Source organism: Vipera ursinii (genome assembly GCF_947247035.1).
Source record: "Vipera ursinii genome assembly, chromosome: 2".
NCBI lineage: Eukaryota > Metazoa > Chordata > Lepidosauria > Squamata > Viperidae > Vipera > Vipera ursinii.
The window spans coordinates 53427676-53455183 of record NC_139513.1 but is presented as its reverse complement, the minus strand read 5'-3'; the positions used below and the strand labels follow the sequence as shown (position 1 = coordinate 53455183).

The 27508-nt window shown below is 42.0% G+C and overlaps 1 protein-coding gene across 1 annotated transcript in view; it reads left to right on the top strand.

The window, feature by feature from the left end:
• The window catches only part of PLXNA1 (plexin A1), a 425046-nt gene that overhangs the window by 81365 nt on the left and 316173 nt on the right, over positions 1-27508 (top strand). Inside the window, exon 3 of the mRNA XM_083351698.1 lies at positions 3474-3656. Coding sequence (XP_083207824.1) covers positions 3474-3656 — 183 coding nt within the window. The remainder of the gene's footprint in view (positions 1-3473; positions 3657-27508) is intronic.

Sequence of the window (27508 nt, the reverse complement as noted above, 5' to 3'; positions counted from 1 at the left end):
CATGTAAGTCACAACAATAAAAAAAACCAGTCTGCTTAAAATAATACTACACAAACATTAGCTTTTGTCATGTTTTAATTGAACATAACATGTAAACATTCACAGTGCAGGGTGGAAAAAGTATGTGAACCCCTAGCCTAATGACTTCTCCAAGAGCTAATTGGAGCCAGGAGTGAGCCAACCTTGACTCCAATCAGTGTGATGATATTGGATGTGTTGCTGACAGCTGTCCTGCCCTTTAAAAACACACACCTGGTTTGGGTTTACTGGTCTCAAGAAGCACTGTCTGATGTGAACCATGCCTTGCAGAAAAGAGCTCTCAGAAGACCTACGATCAAGAATTGTTGACTTGCATGAAGCTGGAAAGGGTTACAAAAGTATCTCCAAAAGCCTTGATGTTCATGTGTCTACGGTAAGACAGACTGTCTACAAATGGAGAAAGTTTAGCACTGTTGCTACTCTCCCTAGGCGTGGTCGTCCTGTAAAAATGACTGCAAGAGCACAGCGCATAATGCTTAATGAGGTAAAGAAGAATCCTAGAGTGTCAGCTAAAGACCTACAGAAATCTCTGGCACATGCTAACATTTTTGTTGACACATCTACAATAAGGAAAACATTAAACAAGAATGGAGTACATGGGAGGACACCACTGTCCAAAAAAACTATTGCAGCATGTTTGAAGTTTGCAAAAGAGCACCTGAATGTTCCACAGCACTACTGGCAAAATATACTATGGACAGATGAAACCAAAATTGAGTTGTTTGGGAAAAACACACAACACTATGTGTGGAGAAAAAAAGGCACAGCACACCAACATCAAAACCTCATCCCCACTGTAAAACATGGCAGAGGGAGCATCATGGTTTGGGGCTGCTTTGCTGCCTCAGGGCCTGGACGGATTGTTGTCATTGATGGGAAAATGAATTCCAGAGTTTATCAGGACATTTTGCAGGAAATCGTACGACCATCTGTCCGCCAACTGAAGCTTCGCAGAGGATGGGTGATGCAACAGGACAATGACCCAAAGCATACAAGTAATTCAACAAAACAATGGCTTCAACAGAACAGAATACACCTTCTGGAGTGGCCCAGTCAGTTCTGACCTCAACCCGATTGAAATGCTGTGGCATGACCTTAAGAGAGCAATTCACACCAGACATCCCAAGAATATTGCTACACTGAAACAGTTTTGTGCAGAGGAGTGGTCCAAAATTACTCCAGATCGTTGTGCAGGTCTGATCTGCAACTACAGGAAACATTTGGTTGAGGTTATTGCTGCCAAAGGAGGGTCAACCAGTTATTAAGTCCAAATGTTCACATACTTTTTCCACCCTGCACTGTGAATGTTTCCATCTTATGTTCAATTAAAACATGACAACAGCTAACGTTTGTGTAGTATTATTTTAAGCAGACTGTGTTTTTCTATTGTTGTGACTTACATGACGTTTGGAGCGCATTTTATGGCCAATTCATGCAAAACTCCACGTAATCCCAAAGGGTTCACATACTTTTTCTTGCAACTGTATATACTGACTTGTCCTTGTTATTCTTTGGCTTTATTATGCAGAGCCTGCATTGGCAATAGCTGAGTCTTCCTTTACAGCATGGATGTCAAACTCGATTGTGTCACGTGTCATATTGTGATGTATTGCAATGTTTTTTACGTTTCTGGAGCTGGAGTGGGCTTGGCCTGCATGTGACGCATCCAGCCCGCAGGCCACCAGTTTGATACCCCTATTTTACAGGATTGTTGTGGGGAAAAATGAGAAGAGGGCTCTTTAGGATCCTGAAGGAACTGTGAGATAAAAATCCAATATATAAATATTACCTTGATTTTATTATTACTTTATATTAGTGAATGTTGCAGCCCCTGTCCTATGAAATACCTTCTCCTTTGATATCTGACATGCCTCCATGTTTTTAACTTTCTGAAGCACACTGAAAAAAACCTCACTCCCCCCCCCCAAGCATTGGAATAGGGTGAAGTCAGAGCCAGATGAATAAATTGTTGAAATGTTATGGTGCCCGATTTGTCTGTGTTTTTTTTTACTGTTCATTTTTGCTTTTATGATTGTTTTATGTTGTTTTCATTGGTTGTAAACCCCCCAGAGGTTGGCTTTAAGATGAGAAGCTACACAAATGTTTAAATCAGATAAATAGGACTAGAATAAATGGTTTCATCCTTGTGAATGATTTATTACATAGGATACATTGGGAAATGCAACCTATTCATTCTCTTTGACCTCTCATAAGTCTTGGATATCACCAATTCTCACATCATACTGAGTTGTCTTGTTGGAGTAGGATTTGGATTCATGATATTATAATGAACTAGATCCCTTTTGATGGCCCCATACGTTTCATTATTCCAGCCCTGCCCATATTTCGATCCCATGCTTTTTAACATCTGTAGTGCAGTAATCTTCCAGTAAATGAAGCCAGGACTGCTCTAACTATCATTGTAGAGGTGATAGGACAACATTGTCAGCTTTTGTTTTCTCTAACTAATTACAAGGAAATTATAAAAATCCCAAATTTGAGGATGAATGAAGGCAAACGAGCTGAGGTTTAATTCAGAAGGGGAAAATCGAGTTCTCCTAGAAGGAATATGTGTGAAGATGGGAAAGCAATATAGTGTTGAAAACAATAATACTCTTACTGAGGGATCATATGTGCAGCTTGGGAGTTCTACTGAACTCAGTGTAACCTTGAAATTTGCAGATCATACCTACAACAGGGATGCAGCTCTTCACCAGCTGCATCCCTATCTGATAATATTCAGACCAGAATATCATAACATGTTGTAAATGAAGTTGTCTTTTAGAAGACACTGGAAACTTCAGCTAGTTACAGAATTCAGCTGTCCAATTATTGCAGGGGTAACATTTTCAGAAAAGCTAACACTAATCCTGTACGTTTTGTATAGCTTTCCAGTGTATTCCCAGGCCCATTTTAAACAGTGGATATTACCACAGAATTACAAAATGAACTTTTCCAGTCCTTAAGATTAGCTATTGAAAATCTGTGCTTAAGACTTTTTTTATTCCCCCGGCAGGCATGTCTTTTTTATACTGGTAAAAATCTCTCTCTCTTTCTCTGTCTGGCTTTTCCCTGAACTTAACTTTATTTTAAATTTTCATATTTTTATTCTGATTAATTTCAAATCATTTTAATGAACACAAATTTAATAATAATAAATTACGTTGCTTACTTGGTCCATGGTGAGAATTAACTGCATGAGGATAGGGAGCCAAGAGGAGGAAAGTTGTTTTCTCCTAGCCATTGGGAACCTGTTGCATGTGCTTTTCAATTGATAAAGAATTACTATCATTGCTATCACTAATTTCTCTGTTGGTGATAATCCTGAGGATTTGAGATCCTTTTGTCATGGAAGAATTTTATTACCTGGTGAGTTGAAATGGTATCCGACAACTAATTTCTTAGTATTTTTCTATTCCTGTATTTTTCTATAGCCCTTGCAAATAGACGACAATTTCTGCGGGCAAGATTTTAACCAACCGTTGGGTGGAACTGTCACCATTGAAGGTGTGCCACTGTTTGCGGACAAGGAAGATGGCATGACATCTGTGGCTGCTTATGACTACCATGGACACACAGTTGTTTTTGCTGGTACACGAAGTGGCAAGATAAAAAAGGTAAGACTCTGGGAGGTTTTGTTATGTTGTTTAGTAGAGTCCTATTGGCCCTTAAAATGGAAAAAAGTTCCCTGGGCCTCTGTCACACTGTTAAAAAGAATGATGTATTATCCACTTGTGCATATTTCCTTATGATGAAACTTGTTTTCTGAGGGCTGTCTTCAACCTTCAGCTTGAGTGTCTTTACTTCCTTAATTTGTGGGTACCTCTTAAGAAGGCTGTATTTTAATGTGCAATTTGATTCTACACAGCAGAAGTCTTGTTCTGTACAGTTTGCATTTCTTGGGAACTAGGTTCTTTTCATCGCATAAAACTGATTTAGTAAGAATCCAAAGATAAATAGCAAAGAGATTCAATTGGTCAGTTATTAAGGCATACATAGAGAACGCTTCCTTCAGTTTAAGGGATTTGGGCTGCCGTAGAAATTTCACTGAACATTATTTCTTCTCTGATGGTGTTTTTATTAAGTTGCTGTGCTACTTTTTTTTAAAAAAAATCATAATCTGCAGTGTTGTTGCATGCATTTGGCTCTGTTACACAAGGCAAACACATTTCCCTGAGGACGATGGCTCTGCTGTGTCAACAGGAACCCAGGAACTTTGATAACTGCACAAACAGGCTAAGAATACCCTGATGTACATGATTTAAACCATCTGTGGGCCAAAGTCCACAAAGAAGAGGGAACTCATCCTTCCACAGCTATACAAAGGCTTCTTGTTGTTCATAATTAGCAAACAACTGTATGCTGTTTCCCCAGTATCTCCACAGAACATGGATTTCCTGTTATCATAACATCATTCCTATAATTACATCTGGATATTCCCCATGTAAACACAGCCGGTATTAACTGCATCTTCAACCCGGCAGAATTGGCAGAATTGTATTTAGGGCTCTGGCAGGGCTCTGCATGAAGCACCCAATTTAGCAGGGGGCTTTTAAAAGGCTGAGACATGCTGGTAAGTTCTGAATTAAGGAATGTGAGGAAGTATGAGCTGCTTCTTGCCTTTGATCGTTTTTTTTTCTTCCTTCCCTCAGTTAAGCTTCTAATTTTCAAAGATTACAAGTATATTCTAGTGTGGAAGTCATCGTAACTCCTTGTGAATATGAATGCAGAGGGAAAGGCATAGCGTAGCTAAATGTATACCCTGGAGTGTGAAGATGGGCTGAATTAGTCATTGGGAAGAGCAGGATTCTTCTACAAAATTATGCATATTGTAAATGGATGTTGCCATTTCTGGGAATCAAGATTTCTTCAGGAGACAATGTTTGCATTGCAAAAGCAAAAGATCATGGGTTTTGCCACATGCACATTTGACAGCTAGTCCTCACTTCCTCATTTCGTCTACCTATGCGTACACATTTGCAAACATGTATTGGCACATTTATATATTTTTAGTTTTATGCCCAAAGAATGGAATTTGTGACTTAGGGAATGAAATTAAGAAGGAAAAGAGCAGCAGCTACAGCTTTGGACACGAGAAGGAGCCTCACTCTGTTGTCAAAAGTTTGATACAGTGCTGTGTCAAAATACATGTTAATGTGGCTATGTTGTTTTCTAGGCTGCTGGATTCCACCTCTGTCACTGAATTAGTCATTATTCATTGTTTCTTGAATTCCCCCTCCTTTTAGGTATATTTTCTATCATCATTAACATCCAGACATCACAAGTACAGCAAAGGGGCAATTGTTTTTTCACCATTTTGTGATGCCAGGGAACATTAGGACGTTCCCATTTTAATAAAGAAAAAAAGAGGCATTTATTTGTACAAGGTCACCTTCCTGTCACACATTAGCCGGGGAATAACTGGATGTTATGCCACTTTGTTCCTAAGCCATAAAAGAAGGCTCCCCCTTTCTATGACAGTGCCCATAGCGATGGAACATTCTGTACACTGAATTTTCTGTCTCTTTCACTTCTTGGAGTTATCAATCTGTATGCTGTGATTTTCAGGGCAGGAAATGAGTATCTATTTCTTACTGCTGCAGATTGAGAGCAAGCAAGATGCTGATTTCCCATTTTGTGGATGTGGAAGGCCGGGGCTGGCCCAAGGCCAAGCTGAGGGTTATTTTAGGAGATGTGCTCAAACACATTGTAGATCTATTGTAAGTAGAGAATGAATGAGTGGATCTTGAAGCTTTTTACTTCCAGCCGTAGCTACACCACACTAGAAAAGCTAAGAAGCCCTAAGGTTGTAGTACTCTTAACAGTATGGAAACCTAGGTGTTGTGTTCTACAAGTACAGTTGCTGCTGCTGCTGCTTCATTTGTTTACATCCAAACTTCTTGTTCATAAGTCTGTACTTAAAATGGGGATAGAAATCTCCCCAACTTTTAACAGGCAAATGACAGGTGTGGGGAAATACCAGATTTGAGAGGAGCACCTATCAGACTGGTGTCATAAATAGGAACCATTCCTTAAAGATGGCTCCAGATCTTTATTTGGAATAGCCAGTATGCTGTTGTAGACAAAAGGCCTAACTCAAATCAGCTATTGGAGGGAAAGGGCGGGCAGAGGCAGTGCAAGACACCTGCTCTCCCTGGCCTCTTCTCATTTGCTACCTGCAGTGATTTTGGTCTGCTCTGTCAGGATTTATTGCCTGGAATAATTTTACTCAGAGGATCTCACAGCTGCTTCATGAGTTAAATTTTCTACAGCTGGCCAGGAAAGCAGGCATATGTCTGAACTTCTGAGGTATGGCTCAGGCATGACTATGAGTGCACATACATGGATTGTGATGCTGTCATGGATTATTTTATACAAAGAAAAGATTGTATGATGCAGAGCAAATCTTTGAGCCGCTCAGGAGAATGGGGCCTTCTCAGTTATGTACCTTAATAGCCTTAGAATTTATTTATATTTTTTGGTACATAGGGATATTGAATTATTAGGAAAAAAATAAACTGATTTTACAAATATTTTTTCCAGTTACTAATCTGAATTAATAATGGTATTGTTCAAATGGTTAGGTCAGGGGTAGGCAACCTTGGCTCTTTTATGACTCATGGACTTCAACTCCCAGAATTCCTGAGCCAGCATGGGAGTTCTGGGAGTTGAAGTCCATGAGTCATAAAAAAGCCGAGGTTGCCTACCCCTGGGTTAGGTCATACTTCAGTTTCAGAATTAGCCTTTTTTTTTTCCTTCTGAACCTTCGACATCTAATCTTCATTTTTCTTCTTTTCTCCAGTCCCCCCCCCCCAAAAAAAAATAAAACCAAACCATAATGTCAGGTAGCCTCTGAACAAAGTAGACTGTAAAAATTTTTACGTTGCAGGTAGCTTTGTCTAGTGCCACGAAGATGGGAGAGACTGTAGCAGATTGTCATCTCTTTCTGATCAATGCTTTCTGGTCTGAAGTGGCAGGTGTTCTTGTTTCTACCATTTGCTTTTCCACTTGAGTTTCAAATTGCAAATTTTAAATAGTTCTCTGCAAGGGTTGTACATGTTCAGCTCTGTGGAGGAAGTGTGGGAGGAGGAGGATTGATGAAACTATTGAGACAATGTGCTGTGCATTCAGTTATGTATCCCTTGTGATTGCTGATGATTGTTTTTTTGTCTGGCAAATTTCCCCTGAGTGTAATAGTTTCCATGTACCCTTATATAGTTCCTACGTTTTCTCCTTCTCTTTCATCCTTGCCAATTCGATTGACTTCCTTGAAGGGCTGATGAAGCAAATGTCTAGCAAAAGGGCATGGCAGCCTCTGCCATGTCTGCCGAGCCACCCAGATTAGTTGATTGGTAAGGGAAAGGGGTGTGTGTGTGTTTGTGTGTGTTTAAAGATTTTGTAAACCATTTGCAATCCTAAAAAAAAATCTAAACAAATTCTTAAAAAAAAAGATGTAGGAAAGAAAGCTCTGCCCTATGCCAATAGTGTGGCAAATAGGGAGTGAATTGCTTTTATAGCCACGTCTGAGCAGGATTGGCCTTCTGAATAGGAATTTATATTATTTTCTAGAGTGGGTAATATCTTTTGCTTCAACCTTGAAGTTGGGGTGTGGGTGGGATTCATGGGGGACATGAGAGTGCAGCTGTTTTCTGTAACAGCTGTCTGACTGAGCTTACTGGATGGGAAAAATAGCCTCTCAGCAGTTACCTGATCCAACTAGGGAACCCTGGACCCTCATATCCTCCTCCTAGTAGACAGTTCTTCCAAACAAAATCCCTCCTCCGCCATCTTTCCTAAGTGGTTACCCCAGAGATGCAGAACTGATAGGGATGAACAGCCAGGCACCTAGAGAAAAGTAGGCCTCACGAAGCAGCTGTTGTGCTAGGGTCACAACAATATCGTTGGGAGAGACAGAAGCCATTATTTCAGGAGACTTAACGAATAAAGACAAGACTCTCTTGATCTGAGCCCAGCTCCTGGGGATCCACACTAGCTGCAAACTATTGCAGATAGGATCCTCTGCAACTCACTGGAATAAGGGTTGATTGGTTGCATTGATTCCTTGTTGCTTTTAAAATCCAATATCGGTGCTAGTTAGTGGGCTGCTGTAATGTTTGAACATTTAAATACATTAAAAGGGACTTAATTTAAAAGACTTATTATAATCAGGGGCCACTTCCGTTGAGCAGAGATACTTACTCTGCAGGGAGAGTGAGCAGAAAGAGAGAAAGGAATAATGAGTGAATTCTGTGCAGTTCAAGAGAATTGATGGAAGTTTGGCGACAAGCAGTAGCTGGGGATGTGATGTGGGACATTAACAGTGTTTCTGTCTCCTGGCAGAGTTGTTAATTCTTTTGCTTAAAAGCAAGAAAGCTTGTGCCAACACTTCCCTTTGTCTTCTTGGCAAGGAGGCTAAACCTGGCAGTATGTGGCTAGGGGGAAAAATTCCTTTCATATCTTCTGATTTTTTTTCTCTTCTCTGATGCTAAAAAGAGAGGCGGAACAGATACATCCTTTGAGAAAGAATTTTAGGAGCACGAGGGGTAGGGTTTGACTAAAGCATGCCTCCCTTGGGTGCTGAACAATTAGCTCAGACTTCCCCGTGACAGCCACTTATCAGTCTGCTGACCCTGAAGCCTGGAATATTGGAATGGAGAAATATTTCAGAATTTCAGGAGTCTGGGGAGATATCATCCTCTCTTAGATTTTTACAGTGCGAAGTTGTTTACTTCTGCAAACTGGAAAAGGGGAAGCTTATCTGCCCTCCCTTGAAAATACTACTATGCAGAATAAAAAAGTTGGGTAAAGGTGAATGGCCTGCATTAAATATAAGACATTTATGTTGTGTTTTCATGCATGGTTGTTAGAGAGGAAGGCGGTTTCTTTCCGTTGTGACATGGAATACCTATTTTCTTTACTTTGGTTATGAATAGTCACTTGGGGAAAAATGGTTTAGTTTGAACCAATCTTTGATCATCATAATTCTGAAAATGATCTCAATAATATTAAATTCAGCTTTTGTCCTAGATCTAGAGTCTACTGAGTTTTGATACAAATATATCTGTGCGCTATGCACCGATTCAAATCCATGGATAATGGGATTATGGGATTGTTTATTCATAGTAAAACAAGGGCAGCGATTTATAAGCTCAAATGGGTGACCATGTTAAGGAAGGGCAGGAATGAGAAGGAAGGCTTGTTTAGAAAGAGCTGTTTCAGTTAGGACTGACTAAGGTTCAGATCCAGGGCATGGGCTAGATTAAAAATGTACTTCAGAAGTATATTATCCCATATCACAATATGGAAGAAAATTCCCTTTCCTCAACATTAAGCTGCTGTACCTTATCCCTGAATGAGGTCTTTCATCAGCCCAGCCATGCCGTGGCTCATTTGTCTTGTAAAAACACAGATGTACAGGGAAAACTGTTGTATTTACAAATCTTTGGGTGCCTTTGTAGTATATCTCCAGTCAGAGAACCCCCATCATTGCTTCTCTTGCCAGCTACAGACAATGCTGCTTCTTGCCTAAGTATGTGTAGAGTTTGTGTAATAAGAGAAGCCAAATGGAGAGAAAGACAAGCCTTCTGTAGATGATGGATTTAAAGAAGATTCTGAGCTCATGTCCTTGTGCTATAATCAGGGCCCTTCTTTCAGAGTTTGCATCCTCCATGGATAGGAGGCTCCTCTCTTCATGTTATCCTGCCCTCTTGCATTTGTCTAGGATGCCAGATGCAAACAGAGAGTTTCATTGTCCCAGGAAGCCTTGATGCCTTCCATAGACATTCTGAAACAGTTGTTCCTCAGAGGATAGCCTGCCAGCCAGCACCTGTGACAGCTGTAGCCTCGCCCCTGCCCTGCCCTGCTCTTCCTCATCCTGTTTCTTTTTTCATTTCCCTTCTTCCTTTCTCCCTGTTTTTCTTTATATGCCTCGTCTTATCTATCTTTAGTTGGAGATGGATTATCTTATTGTTCTTCACTATTTCAGACTCTAGTATTTAAGGGGTCTCCAGCAGGAGAGAGACAGGGGCTTATTGTAAAAATTATTTTAAATATGCCTAAGTCCAGGTTGAACTTTTTGGAGCTCTCAAGATTTTTGAACTTTTTGGAGCTCTCAAGATTTCTAAGTTCTCTCTAATATATATTGCGTAGCAGGTTGTGAATTCTAGTCTTGCCTTAGGCCTGACAGCCAGCTGGGTGACTTTCATTCTCTCTCATTCTCTCTCTATGGGTTATGCCCCCCCAGGGTGTACATTCTGGACCATCCCCCTGGATCAGACTCTCGACCTGTCGTGGGAGGACGGGTTGGGGTCTGCCCCCGGGAGCATCCAACCGGGTGGCAGTAGGTTGGTCGATGGCCCGAATGTTTCACTCCCTTCCTGTAGAACCTCCTACTGGACCTTTCCATTATGGGACTGCCTTATCTGGACTTGTTGGACTTATGTACAGATACTCCAGCACGGACTTGCTCGCCACCAGGTTTCCGAGCGTTACACCGGCCTCGGGCTCAAGGTAGGGGCGGGGGAGTGGCGGTAGTTATCAGGGAGACCTTATGTCCGCGGGAGACCACCGTTCCTCAGATAGTCGGGTGTGAGTCTCTCTTTTTGAGGTTTGGTTCGGGGGCGCAGTTGGGCTTGCTGCTGGTGTACGTTTCGCCTAGTCACACAGCGGCAGCCCTGCCTGAGCTACTTGATGTCCTCTCCGGTTTGGTGATTGAGTTCCCCAAACTTTTAGTTTTGGGTGACTTCAATCTACCATCCCTGGGAGGGTCATCTGAGTTGGCTCGGGAGTTCATGGCTTCCATGACGGCCATGGACCTGACGCAGGTAATTTCTGAACCAACTCATGAGGGAGGCCACACCCTGGACCTAGTTTTTTTATCTGGACGATGGTTGGATGATCTTGGTGGGGGCTCTCCATTTATCATGCCCCTGTCATGGACCGATCATCACCTCCTGCGGCTGGTCTTCCGTTTTACCACCCCCCGCCGTGGGGATACGGAACCAATTAGATGGTACCGCCCCAGGCGCTTAATGGACCCTGATGGGTTCCAGGCGGCGCTGGGATCCCCACCTGCCTCCGTCGCTCACAACTCGGCGGATGCCTTAGTGGAAGCCTGGGAAAGGGCAGCCACTGAGGCACTGGACCGAGTTGTACCCTTGCGGCCCCTGACCCGGTGCAGATCCCAACGAGCTCCATGGTTCTCCGTGGAGCTCCGGGAGATGAAGCGTCGGAAACGGGGCCTAGAGAGCTGCTGGAGGTCCAGCCGATCCGAATCCGACCGGTTGCGGTTAAGAACCTATATTAGGTCTTATCTCGCTGCGATGAGGGTGGCGAGGTGTAATTACTTCTCCACCCTCATCGCGTCCGCAGATAATCGCCCGGCCGCCCTGTTTAGGGTGACTCGCTCACTTCTTAATCAGGAGGTGAGGGGGGATCCCTTACAGGGTCGTGCCGAGGAGTTTGGTCAGCATCTGTCGGATAAAATCGCTCGGATTCGGACCGGTTTGGACTCCAGCTGGGCAGAGTCTGGCGATCAGGACACGGGCGGTCTTGTCAATGTTATCTGGGAGGAGTTTGATTCTGTGACCCCTGATGAAGTGGACAGGATTATGGGGAGGCTGAGCTCCACCACATGTTTATTGGACCCGTGCCCTTCCTGGCTGGTTTATGCAGCTAGGGAGAGGACACGAGGCTGGTTCCAGGCGGTGATATCTGCTTCCTTGAGTGAGGGTAATTTCCCCTCCGTCTTGAAGGAGGCGGTGGTGAGACCCCTCCTCAAGAAGCCTGCCTTGGACCCAGCTGTGTTGAACAACTTTCGTCCAGTCTCCAACCTTCGCTTTCTTGCGAAGGTTGTTGAGAGTGTGGTGGCGCATCAGCTCCCTCTGGTCCTGGATGAAGCGGATTATCTGGATCCGTACCAATCGGGTTTCAGGGTACAGCACAGAGACGGCATTGGTCGCGCTGGTGAATGATCTCTGGAGGGCTCGGGATAGGGGATGTTCTTCTGTCCTAGTCCTATTAGACCTCTCAGCGGCTTTCGATACCATCGACCATGGTATCTTGCTGCGGCGTCTCAGGGGATTGGGAGTGGGAGGCACGGTTCTTCGGTGGTTCTCCTCCTATCTCCTGGGACGCTCGCAGTTGGTGTTGGCAGGGGGGCAGAGATCGGCCCCTAGGTCTCTCGTTTGTGGAGTTCCTCAGGGGTCGGTTCTCTCGCCTCTCCTGTTCAACATCTACATGAAACCGCTGGGTGAGATCATTCGTGGTTTTGGAGTTGGGTATCATCAATATGCTGATGATACCCAACTTTTCTTTTCGACCCCAAACCACCCCAGTGATGCCCTCGCTGTGATGTCCCATTGCCTGGAGGCGGTTCGGGTCTGGATGGGGAGGAACAGACTTCAACTCAACCCTGACAAGACTGAGTGGCTGTGCATTCCGGCATCCCGGGACATTCAAAATGTTCCATCTCTTTCTATGGGGGGTGAGCTGTTACCCCCCGTGGATAGGGCTCGCAACTTGGGAGTCCTCCTAGATTCACGACTTACCTTGGAAGAACATGTAGCAGCTGTGACTAGGGGGGCTTTCGCCCAGGTTCGCCTGGTGCGCCAGTTGCGGCCCTATCTGGACCGGGATGCCCTGTGTACGGTCACCCATGCGCTCGTGACCTCTCGCCTAGACTACTGTAATGCTCTCTACATGGGGCTTCCCTTGAAGACCACTCGGAGGCTCCAACTGGTACAGAATGCGGCCGCGAGAGTTGTTTTGGGAGTTTCCCGGTACTCCCATGTTACACCTTTGCTCCGTGAGCTGCATTGGTTACCAGTTGTCTTCCGGGTGAGGTTCAAGGTCTTAGTGATGGTTTTTAAGTCCTTACATGGCATGGGTCCGGAATACCTCGGGGATCACCTGCTGCCGGCGTCAACTCCCCTCCGCCCAGTGCGTTCCCACAGAGAGGGCCTCCTCAGGGTGCCTCCGGTCAGAGAATGCCGGCTGGTGGCCCCCAGGGGGAGGGCCTTCTCTGTGGGCGCCCCGGCTTTGTGGAATCAGCTGCCGGTGGAGCTCCGGATGGCACCGGATCTCCGCTCCTTCCGGCGCGGGTTAAAGACCCACCTATTTGAACAAGCTGGCCTGGCCTGATGGGGAGTTAATTTGGGTTTTAAATATTGCTATATTTTATTGTTTTATCGTGGGCATTAATTTAATTCTATTTTAACTTTTGTAGTTTTGTATTTTTATCATATGCCCTGTTCACCGCCCTGAGTCCCTTGGGAGAAGGGCGGTATAAAAATTTAATAAAACTAAACTAAACTAAACTACCTCACAGGTTTGTCATTGTGGGAAAAATAAGAAGAGGAAGCAGTATTATACTTAATACTGCTGCCTTGTATTACTTATAAAGTGATAAATATGAGAAAAAATATAACAAATAAATAAAATAGCCCAGAATTCTTAAGCAATACACATTGTAGAAGAGGACTCCTTAGGCTTAAAACATGACAAATTCATGACAAATTCAATGATTTTAGCCGCAGTGCTAAAGTGTGATTTCTTTACTTTAATCTTCCTTAAAGCAATTGATATCTGGTGGATCCAATCAATAGACAAACAGATATTGTATCTTTAAGACCTGGAAAAAAAATATTTCATATGTGCAGTATTTCTGCCTTCTGGACTCTTCTGTACCATCTGTTGGGTCCCACAGCTCCTTTTTCTTTCCCTTCATTACTTGGCTTTTGGGAAGCACCCCATCTGCGCCTTTAGCATTTGAAATTTCTTTCCTGTAGGTTGATACCCCAGTTTGTACTCTCTAAAAGCTTAAAAGAAAGTAGGTCTCTGTTGCCATTATGGTCAAAGGGGGGAAATGAATATCCTTGTGCATGCCCTCATCCTCAAGCAAAGAATCAGAGGGGAAGGAATAACTGGGTCCTGCATGGAAAGGTAATGGAGATCTAGTTATTTCCTTGGCTTTGATTATGATTCAGGTAATAACTTTCTTAGGCTCTACTACTTTTTACCATTGCTTCATGCCTTTATTTATTTTTTATGTGTATGCAAATGCAGATAAATACAGCTTTTCCCCAGTTTAGAGGCCAGAGGTGTCTTCAGGGATGGGGATAGACAAACAACAAAAGCAGTATTGTGCCAGTGTGATACAGGCTCTGTCTCTTTTATATAGGCATGGCTATACAAAAGGGGTACAGCTTGCATCGCCATGTCGGGAGACTGCTTTCATCAGTTTGGTGAAAATGCTGGATCCTGTGAATGCTTCTGTTAGAAGCCCTCTTTTTTTGGGGGGGGAAAATGTTTTGCTTTCTGTTTTACAAAATTTGGGATTACTCCAGTGCCTCCTTCCATGGAATTGTATTGGCTGTAAAACATGCCTTGATTAAATTTGTCATTAAAGGAAGTGATTTGCTTCTTGGAGCAATCTATAATTTTTGCTGTTCTTTTTTCTTTCAAAGAAATAATAAATATGGTAGACACTGTAGTTTTGCACAAAACCTTTATGGCAATGTAAGAAAAGTCCTGCTTAAAAAACAGGCCAAACTCTTATCTGTATCTTTTTCTGTATCTTGGTCAATATACATCACCAAGTAATTCTGTGAAATTAGGACTCTATAAAAAGCATTTGCTCATAGGTAATCCTTCCTTCTTTCTCAAGCAGATGTCTTTTATGAACAGAAGTATTGAAATCCCCAAATACAGAGAGCAGGCTCTTGACAGAGAAAGTCTGAGGCTCTGCATGTGTGGCATTTAGTGCAGGTCTGGCATTAGCATAATTGCACCATTTACCCTGGACATTGACCTTTTTTAAGTATAATTTTTATTATGAGTTTCTATATAATTAAAAGATAAATATATCAGTGAAAAGTGGGAAAAAAAGAAAATATTCTAGAAACAGTACAGTTTTAAAAAAGGAAAAATAAAGTTAAAAAAGTGACTGGATCTTTTTTTTATAACAGTTACAAACTTTTCTGCCCATTAGAGTTATATTATAGTTTCTTTCCATGTTTATTATATTGCTAGACTAATTTTCTTCCAGCTTTATGGTAGAGCAATTTGAATTCTGTTTTCCAGTCTACAGTTTTAGAACACTGTAGGCCCGGAATGCTCTACTTTTCTGTTTGTGGAAAATACCTTTCTACTATACCATACCTTTCTACTATATTTTTTAGGAAACTTGGTGTCAGGAGCGAAAAACCAAGTCCACATGCAAAGGTCCAGTTAAATTGATTTATTGCTAAAAAGCCTAGACACGAAAATTTCCTCAAACTTATGATTAGCACCTGCTTTGAGTTAGATAAGGGTCAAAATAATGGGGGGGGGGTTTGGACTTAGTCTGCTTGTGACTACTTAGGGTTACTAGGCTGATCCCTCTTTTAACTATGTCCCCAGGTTCTTCTACTCTTTCCTCTATACTTGGTCAGTGAAACTACCTTCAGTCTCTCTAGTTGGTTTCACTATCATTACCCAAACCGTAGACCTTGATTTTTGACCCCAAACCTTGCTACCTAGTGTCTAAGCTCAACTATTGCTCCTTATTTCCTTTGTCCTTCCTGAATACACATAGACAGAGTCTCTGTGTTGCAGCTTACAATCATGGTTGCAGCTGTTGGAAAACTGTCTGGCTGCAAAATCACAGGATTCAATTTGTATGGAGGAAGAATGGTGTCTTCATACTTTCCAGTCATACCAGTAACTCAGTTTTTTAAAATGAGCTCTCTCTTTGTCTCTGTCTCTCTTTGTCTCTTCCTCTCCCTCCCTCCCTCCCTCCCTCACACACACAGACATAGCACATATTGAAAACACTGTGAAGGGAATGCCACTGATTTATTTTTCCATATTTTGGGGGGGAATCAGGGGTAGGGGGATTTTGGAATAAGAGCAAGGCTGTAATCATATGATGTCATTTTTTGCATTCTCCTGTTATTTAGCTGGAAAGAGTGCTGATTGACTCATTCCATGCCTGCTTTCAGCTTTTGGAGGTCCTTAAGAGTGCAGCATCACATGGTTGACTTCAAAATGCTTTGAAGGAATTAGGGAGTGGTGGAGACAGTGCTATATGAAAAAAAACCTGCATGAAGAAGTTTAAACTCAACCTTGTAATTAGATAGTCATGTGGAAATCTTTAGGGAATAATTGTCTCTAGATACCCTGTTTTGTCACAAATTAAGGAGAATACAACCATGTCTTGGAAAAAAAGAAAAAAAAATCTGTGGCACTTGGATGCATATTCAATCTCTTTTCAATCAACTGACTGGCTAACCACATTAAGAAACATTGAGCTGGAGAGCAGATAATAAGGGATCTTTCTTGGGGCCATTATTATTCAACATTTCTGTTGGTGACCTGGATGGTAGAATTGATGGAATACTCATCAGATTTGTGGATAATATAAAATTGGGAGGTCTGATCAATACTCAGAAAAGCAGAACAAGAGAGCAATCTAATCTCTGCTCAGATGAACAAAGAACAACATGTCTTTTCAACAAGAAGAAGCACAGCGTATTATATTTGGTGACAAAAATATATCAACTGAATATATAAAGTTTGGGGGTTCATGAAGCTCTAAATCAGAGGGGTAATTTATAACAAGCTGGACATGAGCCATCAGTGTGAGACAGGTAGAATATTAAATTGGCATGTAGAGTCAGTTTAGTTAGTGGATTAGTTCTGTGAACATAGCACAGTAAGATTTGGTGTCAAGAGATTAGGATTAAGTCCAGTGGAAAATCTCTTCAGAATAGCCTTCTGTAACCTTGTTGCAGAAACCCAACCAAAGTCCTTCTTGTTTAGGGGCCAGATTGAGGAAAGTCTGCTGTAAATGTAAGAGAATGAGGAAAGCCACAAGACAGCAAATTAGTTCCAGAGAAGCCTATAAGGGAACAGTGGAGATATATTAGTTAGTGGGGTAATTGAGTGTATCTGCTTCTTTCTTAACTGCATTGGCTAAAGACATTAGTTGAGGATTCATCTTTCCTTTGTGTGAGAAAGATGTAATGAATTACCGGTAGTAGTTTTACTAACAATTTGTCATAAAATCAATTTGAAAAAAAGTATAATCAGCTGGTTGATGATTTAAAATATAAGGAGACTCACGATTAGTGTATATGAGAAATAGGTCAAATATTTTTGTTAAAAATGTAACTTTTCCAGTTTAGGAATCAGTGAATTTCCTTGACAGATGTCTCAAGCAGAAATAACCACTCAGTTGTGATAACTTTTTCATGACAAAATGTTTTATCTTCATTATATTTGAAAACACTTTCTAGAAACTTGAGTTTATTCTGAGAGATTACAAGATATCATTAAATCCTTCTGAAATCTGTAGTTGAGGAGAAGGGAGATAATTCTTGTATTCTTTGTCTCTATTATTTGAATAAGATGTAAAGTATCGTATTCTTTATGGTGAATAGAGCAGGAGTCTTCTTCCATCTGTACACTTCATTTTGCCCTCCCTTCTCCTAGGACAGAGGATAAAAGATATCATGGTGCTTTTAGACAGGACTATCTCTACTGATCTCTCCCTTGGTGTTTGCCAGGTTCCCTGCCCCACCTCACTTTACCATATGGAGTAAAGTGTCCTTATTTCACAGTGGGTGTTGAAAGTATTGGTTTAGTGTCTGCCTACCTCAGGGAAAACAAATGCCAAAGCATTATATTTGTCAGAAGAAATTTTCCTTCAGGAGACCTTCTAAGTTATGGAATATACCGTCTCAAGAATTTTATTCAGTAACCTGTTCTTTGCACTCCCAAGAAAGAGAATTAAGACAATTTTCAGCCAGAGCTTTTAAAAAATAATTCTTTAGATTTGGTCCTGATTGTTCATAGAGTATTTTATTTTAGACCAAATAGTCAGTGGACAGAAAATTGGGCTATGAACTAAAATAATGAGAATGATTATGGGTCTTCTCTTCCTTCCCTGACACAACTATTAGATAAGACTTCTACTTGAGGGCATATTTTTTAGTAATTTTGGAAAGTTGTAAAGAGTCTGACATTTCTTGCACATTTTTCTGTATATCATTGTATGTGTATGAGATCCATCTAGTCAGCATTGCCTGGCCCTTTTTTCTGTCATATTTTTTCTGCGGTTGGATTATTTAAAAAATGACCTCTGATTCACTTTTCTAATGTTAAAAACATTAGTGTGCACATATTTGGCAAAGGTCTTCAGTTATTCTCCTCACTTCCAGGACTAGTTTCTCATTTAAGAGAGTAGAAAAGCATTATTTATTTTCAGATAACACAAACAATAGTCTTGTATTTCAAGCTGAAGTTTCAGAGTCATAAGATGAGCTTTTTTTTGTTGTTGACCAAGTTCCCTTTTTAAAGTTTGGTACATTCCGAAGAGTAGGTGGTTTCCTTCCGTATCATTAGCATTGAGATTGTTTACATTTGTGATGTCTTCAGAGTTGAAGTTTATGTATACTATTTTGAGATTCTTGGCAAACAAAACTGGCTCAGTTTTTAGCCTGCACCCATGTTAAATTACAGTAGTTATGAAATCATGAGTAATTATTCCTTAACACATATATTTTCTTCAACTGTTTAAAACAAAGCTGATAATGGTTAGTCTTTCTCACACAAACACGTTTTATAAAGCTTTATAAAAGAAAGTTATATGCTTACGTAAAACTAAAAAGAAAAACAGTGTGCTAAAAAAAGAAATAAATATATTAATAAATGGTTAAAATTTCAAGATGTATGTATCAAATTGGTATTCTCAACCTTTGAATTAGCTTGGATTGGTCAATATAATTTTGTATGTCCTAAGCTTAAATTGCTACTTAAGAACTTGAACTACAATTTTAAGAAATCATGAAAAATGTTAAAATTGCCTGGATGAGGGCCTCTAAAATGGATGATCTAGGAATACTGGCACTTAACTGAAGTGTTACAGACCTAAGCACGCCATGTGGATCCTCCCATTTTCTCTTCTCACATTCCCAAGCAGCATGGCTAACCCCTCAACCACTATTTTTTTTAATTAAAACTAAATGTGTTGTCAGAATGTACGATGCAGGCTATTTCTGGCTAGAAGAAATTAGAATAGGTAGTCATGGTTTGTTTTTGGTTGGACAGAAACATTTGGCAAAAGAACTGTCAGATATTACAATACCAATTGTGGAGGGAGATGTAGGACTTTTATAAGGGAGAACAAAGCTTTTCCACCCAGTGGGTTAGGAAAATTAATTTCCCAGGACAAAGCAAGAAACAATAATCTTGAAAACCACATTTGTGGTATGGAGTAGAAAAGAATAAAATAGAAAAAGAAATAATTCTCAACAAAGCAGAAATATGGGTTTTCAGAAAAAAATGAAAACTTTTCCTATGGAAATAAGTGACTAACATATTAATCTTACTATCTATAATCCACATAAGTATATCAATCATTTTAATGGGAGGGGGAGGAGAGAAAAGTAATTTAGTCTATATTATCAGTTGTGACTTTTACAGTTTAACCCCTCTCATATTTTGATACTTAAAGAAAAATATTTTGATTGGACAGTTGAAAACAATTAAGGAATAGAGGATAAAATAATATGCAATTAGTTATTGCTCTGCAATCACTTGAAAAGTCAATATATTATGACTTTGAGTCTGTTAAACATGCCTGAGGAGAAAAATCTTCAGTGGAAAATTTTTATGTTGGAAAATTTTCCAGCCTATATCACTTCAACAAAGCCTCTTGAATTAGTGTTCTGTCCAGAACAAAATGGAATTTGAGCCACAACATCAGGATGACATGACAAGAGGTTGTCAGGCTATGTGTTGTGATGCTTCTGGGAATCTTGAGCAAAAGATGAGGGAAGGGAATCATGACATATTTTAAAAAAATCAGAGAAGGTTTGAATAAGCAAAGCCTGAGCATTGTTTCATGCAGGTTAGGTTGTGCAAGCCCTCAGAATTTGGAAATCCCTGTGAGACGTAGCTTAAAATTTAACTATTAAAAATAAGAGTGGTGATATATTCATGGATGTTGTCTGTTTGGTATGTTCTTGAACACTGCTCTTTGAGGATGTCTTCCTGAATAATGCCATGCTGGATCTTGGTGCTGATCCTTCTGCCCACTTTAGTCAGGCTAGTTACTATGCTCCCTTTAGGAAGGCGATACCTTTTGAAGGGAGTGCACTCTACAGCTTGGCACAATTGCATTTTTATTAAGTTGGGGAAGTTTATTAAGTTTAGTCTTGGCTTATATAGAGTGTGGGAGAGAATAAGAACGGTAGCCCATTATCGGTATTTTGGGCTGTGAAGAGAGGGAGAGATTGTGGATAGACTTTGAGTAATGAGCTTTATATGTTTATTCAGGTGAAGTATCAAGGTTTCCTCTCAAAAAGAGAAGGGGAAGAAGTGAAGGTGGAATTGGTCTTTGAAATGGATGGACACCTAATTTAGGAAATGCAGGTGTTATATTTATTTCTTGTCCCATCTTTACCCTAAGGAAGTTTATTCATAGAGGATTTCACAGGAATTCATTTGTAATTTTGACGGGATCATAAAAGTACAGAGTTTTGAGATTTAAAGAAAAAAAATGCAAACAATGACTGCTCATAAGCATAGAATTAAGCATACTTGACTAACATTTGTTTGTAATTCTTTGATAGGACATGGATATCAAATTACAAGTTTCAGACAGAAATAGTATTTTCGCTACTTTTTATCTTCACTGTAATTCCTTTAACTGAGTTTGTATATCACAAACAAGTGACTCCTGTGTGGACATTTAGGGAGGTCTCCAGAATCTGTATCCTCCAATAGAGTTCATGGCTTCTTTAACATGTTTGTTCTCTCCCAGGAAGGTCACAGTGGATCTGGCCTCATTCTTGTTTTTGCTGGCTGCTCTTCTGTACTAACAATAATAATAACAGCAACAGTAAAATAAACCTCTGTCCAGTGTTAAGTGAGTTACTCTGCCCTTATTATGCTTTGTTTCTCTTTCATTACTCCTACTGATAAGTAAGAGTCTAAGAATTAATAACATTTTCGTCACCCTTCGGGATTGACTGTAGCCTAGCATTAATCTACACCCATATCTTTCCCTATTATATTGTAGCCATTGTACATTTCAATCAAAAGTCGGGGTGTTTTAAGCAAGTCGGAACAGATGCATCAAAATGAAAAAGCACTATCAGATACAAAGATGTGTCTCTTTTTTATAGCATTTTATTAATTTCCTATTATTACAATTCATTAGTGCTTAATGAACAATGTGTTGTATGGGTTGATTTGCTTTGCTTAGTAATACAAGTTAAGTTACTATCTATCCCGTTTTCCAGCCATTGATAAAATAAGTTCCATGTTTGAAAATATTCTATATCTTCTTTTTCTTTGATTCTCAGTGTAAGTCTATTCATTTCAGCACAGTCCAGTATTTTCTTCATTATCTCTTCTACAAAGACGTATCTCAAGATAATCTCAGCAATCCCAAGGAAATCCCAGACAAGGTCTCTGAGATAAATTGCCAGGGATGTTGAAACTGGAGAAACTGGAATTTTTTAAACATCAAGAAATTGCACAGACCCATTTTGTTCTAGCTTTCAAATGGAATTAGTGTTTGTCTTTTCTGAGGAAATCAAAAGATTTTTCAGGACAACATCCTCAGGCATTCTTCTTCCTGGACAGAATGTGGTCATTGTTTTTTCAGTTAATCGTCAGGGGCCTTATTTGTCTTCCACCTGGCAGAGTGTGGTGGAATAGTTTTCTTGGTCAATTGTGGGAAGAGCTGTAGGCCATTTCTAGCTGCTCATGTTATCCAGTCTTTATTTATTTGTATCCCACTTTAATTATGTTTACAAATAACTCAAGGTGGCGAACATGTCCACCATATTTTCCTCCTCCTATTGTTCCCACAACAACAACCCTGTGAGATGATTTTGGCTGAGAGAGAGTGACTGGCCCAAAGTCACCCAAGTGGTTTGCAAGGCTAAGGCAGGACTAGAACTCATGGTCTCTTATTTTCTAGCCTGGTGCCTTAACCACTAGACTAAACTGGCTTTATCTCTTAGTGCTTCAAGAGAGTTGAAGGAGTTCCCATCTGCAAAATGGCTGCTTTGGTTAATCATGTGAGATAATGATGGGCTTGTAAAGCCTTCGTTTTTCATGTGGCTATATTTTGAAGTACTTCGTGAAAACTTGCATGGCAAATTAAACATTTTTGTTCCCTAAATGTAGAAGCTGGCAGCACTTTGGACATCAATTGTGATCTTCGGCAATTAACAGGAAAAAAGAAAAAGAAAAGACATTTGTTGGCTTTGTCATTTTTATGCTGCATTGAAGCAGACCTTTGGTGCCCAGGAGGACAGTTGGTATTGGCTTTAACAGTTTGTTCTTGAGCCCAGCTATTTCAAATCCCTAAAAAGTCTCTTTATTTGCAAGCTCTCTAAAGCCTTTTTGACCTGGGTTCCTGTCACTCCCACTCCTGCTGCCCATCCTTTCCAACCTCTGTGATGCCTCTCAATCAGTCACAGTGAGCTTGTGACACTTTAAAGTCTTTGCTCTTGTCTGTAATCCTATTTACTGCTTGTGCCCCTGTTGACATAACTGACAAGTGTGCCTGTGATGTGGTTACATGCTGCTCTTAACCTGCATACATACGTACAAAGTAATGATTGCTTAAGGGAAGAGAAATAGATTCTGTTCTGAGAAAGTCTAAATTTTGCAGCGAGAAAAAAAACCAAGGCTGTTGATACATATTCATGCCATTTATTCACTGAATGTTGAATGTATCCTGGAGACTTGGGGAAATAAATATACAAAATAGGGACTTTGCGTAGGATAGTGAATGTTGGTTTAAAGTTTGGTTCATTTTCCATTAGAAAATCTCTAATTTTGATGTTTAGAACTATTATAACATGTTCAGGTTTTTTTAAACAATCTGCAACCTTTAAATAAGGCAAGCAGGCATCATTAAGATTCTGAAACTTCAGTACTATTCAGAGGAATTTCTAGGCATCACATAAAATGCTACTTCACATTCTCTAGATGATTTCAAAAGCTTTGGAATTCTTCAGGAGAGAGGGTTATCGTTTCATTCAAACTTAAAGATGGTACTGAATGAGTGTAGTTAAGACCAGTCCTCACACTTACATCAGTCGCAGAATCACCACGATTATGTGATTGTGCCCAGCTCATGATGACAATTGTCCTGTGATCACGTGATCAACATTTGCGAACTTTGTCAGCTTTCTACATGCAGTGGGAAGTTGGCAGGAGATTGCAAATGGTGAACATGTGGTGTCCTCACATAAGGACCCACAATGACTCGCTTAACAAAAGTGCTGGATATTTTATCACTTACCAGTGTAGTCACATGAGGTGGCACTTTATCACCGCATTGTTTAGCGATGGAAATTCCAGTCCCAACTGGGTGGGCTCTGCTTGTGGATACAAGATCTTCCTTTTTCATCCCAGAGAAACTGTTTAGTATTGGTTAGTTTTTCCCCCCTTCTTATTTGGCTGCAGGATGACTTGAAGATGCTGGTTTGACCTACCCTGTTCTCATTTTGGCATGTCATATGCCTGTCATGTGCAGTCAGCCTCTCCCTATTGCTCCAGGACTTATTCTCAATAGCCAGCAAAAGAAAACTAGACCCATCCATGGAACAAGAAGATTGCTAAGCCAGCTGTCTTGTGTTGCGTAAGGGCCTTTTGTTCTCTTTCTCTAGGAGTGGTTTTTTTTTTGTCTTTATCTGGTTTCCCCCCTTCCCTTTCCAATTTCCTCCTCCATCTCTTTTCTCCCCTCTTAAAATGCTTGTACCTTCTGCAGAGGGTGTCCTGCATCTTTCATCCCCATGTGCTCCACTTTGCCTCTATATCTCTTACTCATTTCTCCATTCAATAGCAATAACGTTAATGGCATGACAAGGTAGTCATGCGTTGCCAAGTGAATCCATCTCCCCCAGCCCTTGGGAGCGTTTTAAGTGCAGGCTCTTTTAATAAAGGTGGAGGTTGGGGTTAGGCTGAGAAAACAGGAGGGGTGGGAGTTATGAACAGAGTTTAGTCTGGCCATAACAGGGCTGAATATCTTTTCCTTAGCCACTGTCTGGAAAAATAGAAGGTGTGTCCTCTTTGTCAGCACTGGGATTTGTTGAATGGTCTTCCTCCAAACAGGAAGTTTCATTGTTTCATGAAAACAATTACAGATCTCTCACTAACCATTGGATTATGAGAGAAATGATGACTTGAAGGTGGGAGGGACAGCACTTTCAGGTTGATCCAATGTTTCAAATATTTGGCAATTCCCTTTGTCCTGTAATGTCTATCCAGAGATTCCAGGAAGGCTGGAAGATAGGAACCTGATGCCTTTAACTAGACAGAGATTTTAAAATGGTCTTTTCAGTTTTCAGTTTAGGATAGTGAGCTCAGATATATAAAATCTTGCTTAAAGCATTACTTGATAAGCCAGATGCTTCTTTCTTGAACATAAGGGTAGGTTTATTTAGGTAGTTTGACATAGGTGCTATCTTTCTCAAACGAGATTCTTTTCCTTTGTTTTTGTGTGCTTTTAATAAGCATTTTAAATCTGAGGTACGACCCTTCTTGTGTTGCGAAAAACCTTACATAGAATCTACACATGTACTTTCATTATTATTAATATATTGTTGATGTCTGCCTGTCTGTCCAACTATCCAGTCCATTCATCCATCCATCCATCCATAGGCAGCAAACCTGCCTAATAACTCTTATCCAGAATTTTCCCTGTGAGCTGAGTTGGGTTGATAGAGACTGACAGCCCAAAGTTATCCAACTGGATTTTCATGTGCAGGGGAGGCCTAGAATCCAGTCTCCTGATTTCTAGGCCAGTACCGTAACCCTGTGCCAAACTGGCTTTCTCTGTTTTTCTCGGTATTCTCTGAGGTTCATTATTTGCTTGCTGTCATTTCATTACCCAATTAGGTAGCTCGCTCCTTCCTTCCTTCCTTCCTTCCTTCCTTCCTTCCTTCCTTCCTTCCTTCCTTCCCAACACAAATTCTTAATGTTTATTAGTGGGACCAACGTCTCTCCACTGACAGGTCTGGGAAATGATAGGTAGGCTAAATAATAGTTAAAAACAAACTCACAAAAAGATACTTGACAATACTGTAAGTGCGATCTGAAGAAATGAAATGGCTTTCAGGGGCAAACAACCTTTTGGACCAAGAAGTTAATAGGTGTAAGACACCTTGTTTCTTCTATATTTTGATTTGTGCTTAGATTGTAAGCCGCCCTGAGTCTTCGGAGAAGGGCGGGATATAAATGGGATTAAAAAAAAATTCCATAATGGGATCTGGGGTACAATACAAAAGCCTGGTCTTTTCAGGCACAGTTCAAGAAGGAAATAATGTCTCATCCTTTCTACAGCATTGTGATGTTCTCAATTGCTTGCATTTAATTTCTGCAACTATCTGAATAAAAAAAGTGAATTATATGTAGCAGATTGACTATATGTTGCAGAGTGATAAAAAATAGTAAAAAGTAAGAAGATGGAACAATGTGGTTTGATTTGAATGGCCAGTGAAGTAGTTCTATGAAAGGTAAGGTGGGGGATTTATATACCGTATATACTTGAGTATAAGCCGAATTTTTCAGCCCACTTTTTGGGCTGAAAAACTCCACTTCGGCTTATACTCAAGTCAACAAAAAAAAGAACTGTCCCTTCGTTCGGAACAGGCTGCTGAGAGAAGGGAGCGGCAGAGCCTTGCAGAGCTGGCGGCAGTCCAGCGTTGTTTCTCCCCCTCGTGGGTGCGTGTGTGTGTCAGACCCACGGGAATGGCTGGTAGGGAAGCGGCATTCCGGCATTCCCCCCCCTTCCTGTGTGTCGAGCCCACGGGGCTTGACACACAGAGAAACGCAAATGCCGGACTGCCGCCACCTTTACTAGCCATTCCTGCGGGTCTGACACACACACACACACACACACACACACACACACACGCACGCACGCACGAAGGGGAGAAACAACGCTGGACTGCCGCCACCTCTGCCAGCCCTGCAAGCCTCTGCCGCCCCGGCGTTGGTGGTCGAGCTCTTCGGAGCCGGCAGAGAATCTCCCGCAGGAGGAGGTCGCGGCTTTCTCTCTTGCTTCGGACTGCAAGGATTTAAACTCCAGGAACAAATCCCGATGGAAGTTTTTTTTAAAAAAAATACTCCTCCGGGTCGGACAGGGGACCCAGGCTGAGGTCTAGGGGTAGTGGGGGGGGGGCTCGCAGACATAGATGGGCTCAAGTGGAAGCCAAGCAGCCCTCCCGAACCTGGGCTTCTGGACGGAGCAGCCGGTGGTGCGTTTCAAAAAGCAGAAAAGTTGGATTTTGAACTTTTCAGCAGCGCATCTGCACCCGCTGCTTTTATGACCGACCTGCCGTTTCCCCCCCCTCCCGGTCCTTTCCCCCGTCCAAGCGGACGCTCCAGGCTCTTTGGGGGGGACGGGCAGGCGGGGGGGAAGGAAGCGTGCCGAGGCGCCGCTCACCTGCGATCGGCGAGTGCGCTGGACTCGGCTGCGTGTCCGGCGGAGGGTTCAGATCATTCCGGGCCAGAGCGGCTTGGCGGGCGGGGCCGTTGGGCAGGCGGCGTGGTGCAGCGGGGGAGTCAGGGCAGCTCTGCCATGGAGCAGCTGGGGTGGGTGGGTGGGGGAGGAGGAGGAGGAGGAGGAGGAGGCGGAGAGGAGCGAGCGAACGAAAGACAGAGCTTCCGGTGGCTACCGCTGCTGAATATTGCAATGAGCCGCCGTCTCCCTATGACCGCTGGCGAGGGGATTTCATCAGAGCACGCAATCGGGGCTCCCCCTCGTGGGTGCGTGTGTGTGTCAGACCCACGGGAATGGCTGGTAGGGAAGCGGCATTCCGGCATTCCCCCCCTTCCTGTGTGTCGAGCCCACGGGGCTTGACACACAGAGAAACGCAAATGCCGGACTGCCGCCACCTTTACTAGCCATTCCTGCGGGTCTGACACATACACACACACACACACACACACGCACGCACGCACGCACGCACGAAGGGGAGAAACAACGCTGGAGTGCCGCCACCTCTGCCAGCCCTGCAAGCCTCTGCCGCCCCGGCGTTGGTGGTCGAGCTCTTCGGAGCCGGCAGAGAATCTCCCGCAGGAGGAGGTCGCGGCTTTCTCTCTTGCTTCGGACTGCAAGGATTTAAACTCCAGGAACAAATCCCGATGGAAGTTTTTTTTAAAAAAAATACTCCTCCGGGTCGGACAGGGGACCCAGGCTGAGGTCTAGGGGTAGTGGGGGGGGGGCTCGCAGACATAGATGGGCTCAAGTGGAAGCCAAGCAGCCCTCCCGAACCTGGGCTTCTGGACGGAGCAGCCGGTGGTGCGTTTCAAAAAGCAGAAAAGTTGGATTTTGAACTTTTCAGCAGCGCATCTGCACCCGCTGCTTTTATGACCGACCTGCCGTTTCCCCCCCCTCCCGGTCCTTTCCCCCGTCCAAGCGGACGCTCCAGGCTCTTTGGGGGGGACGGGCAGGCGG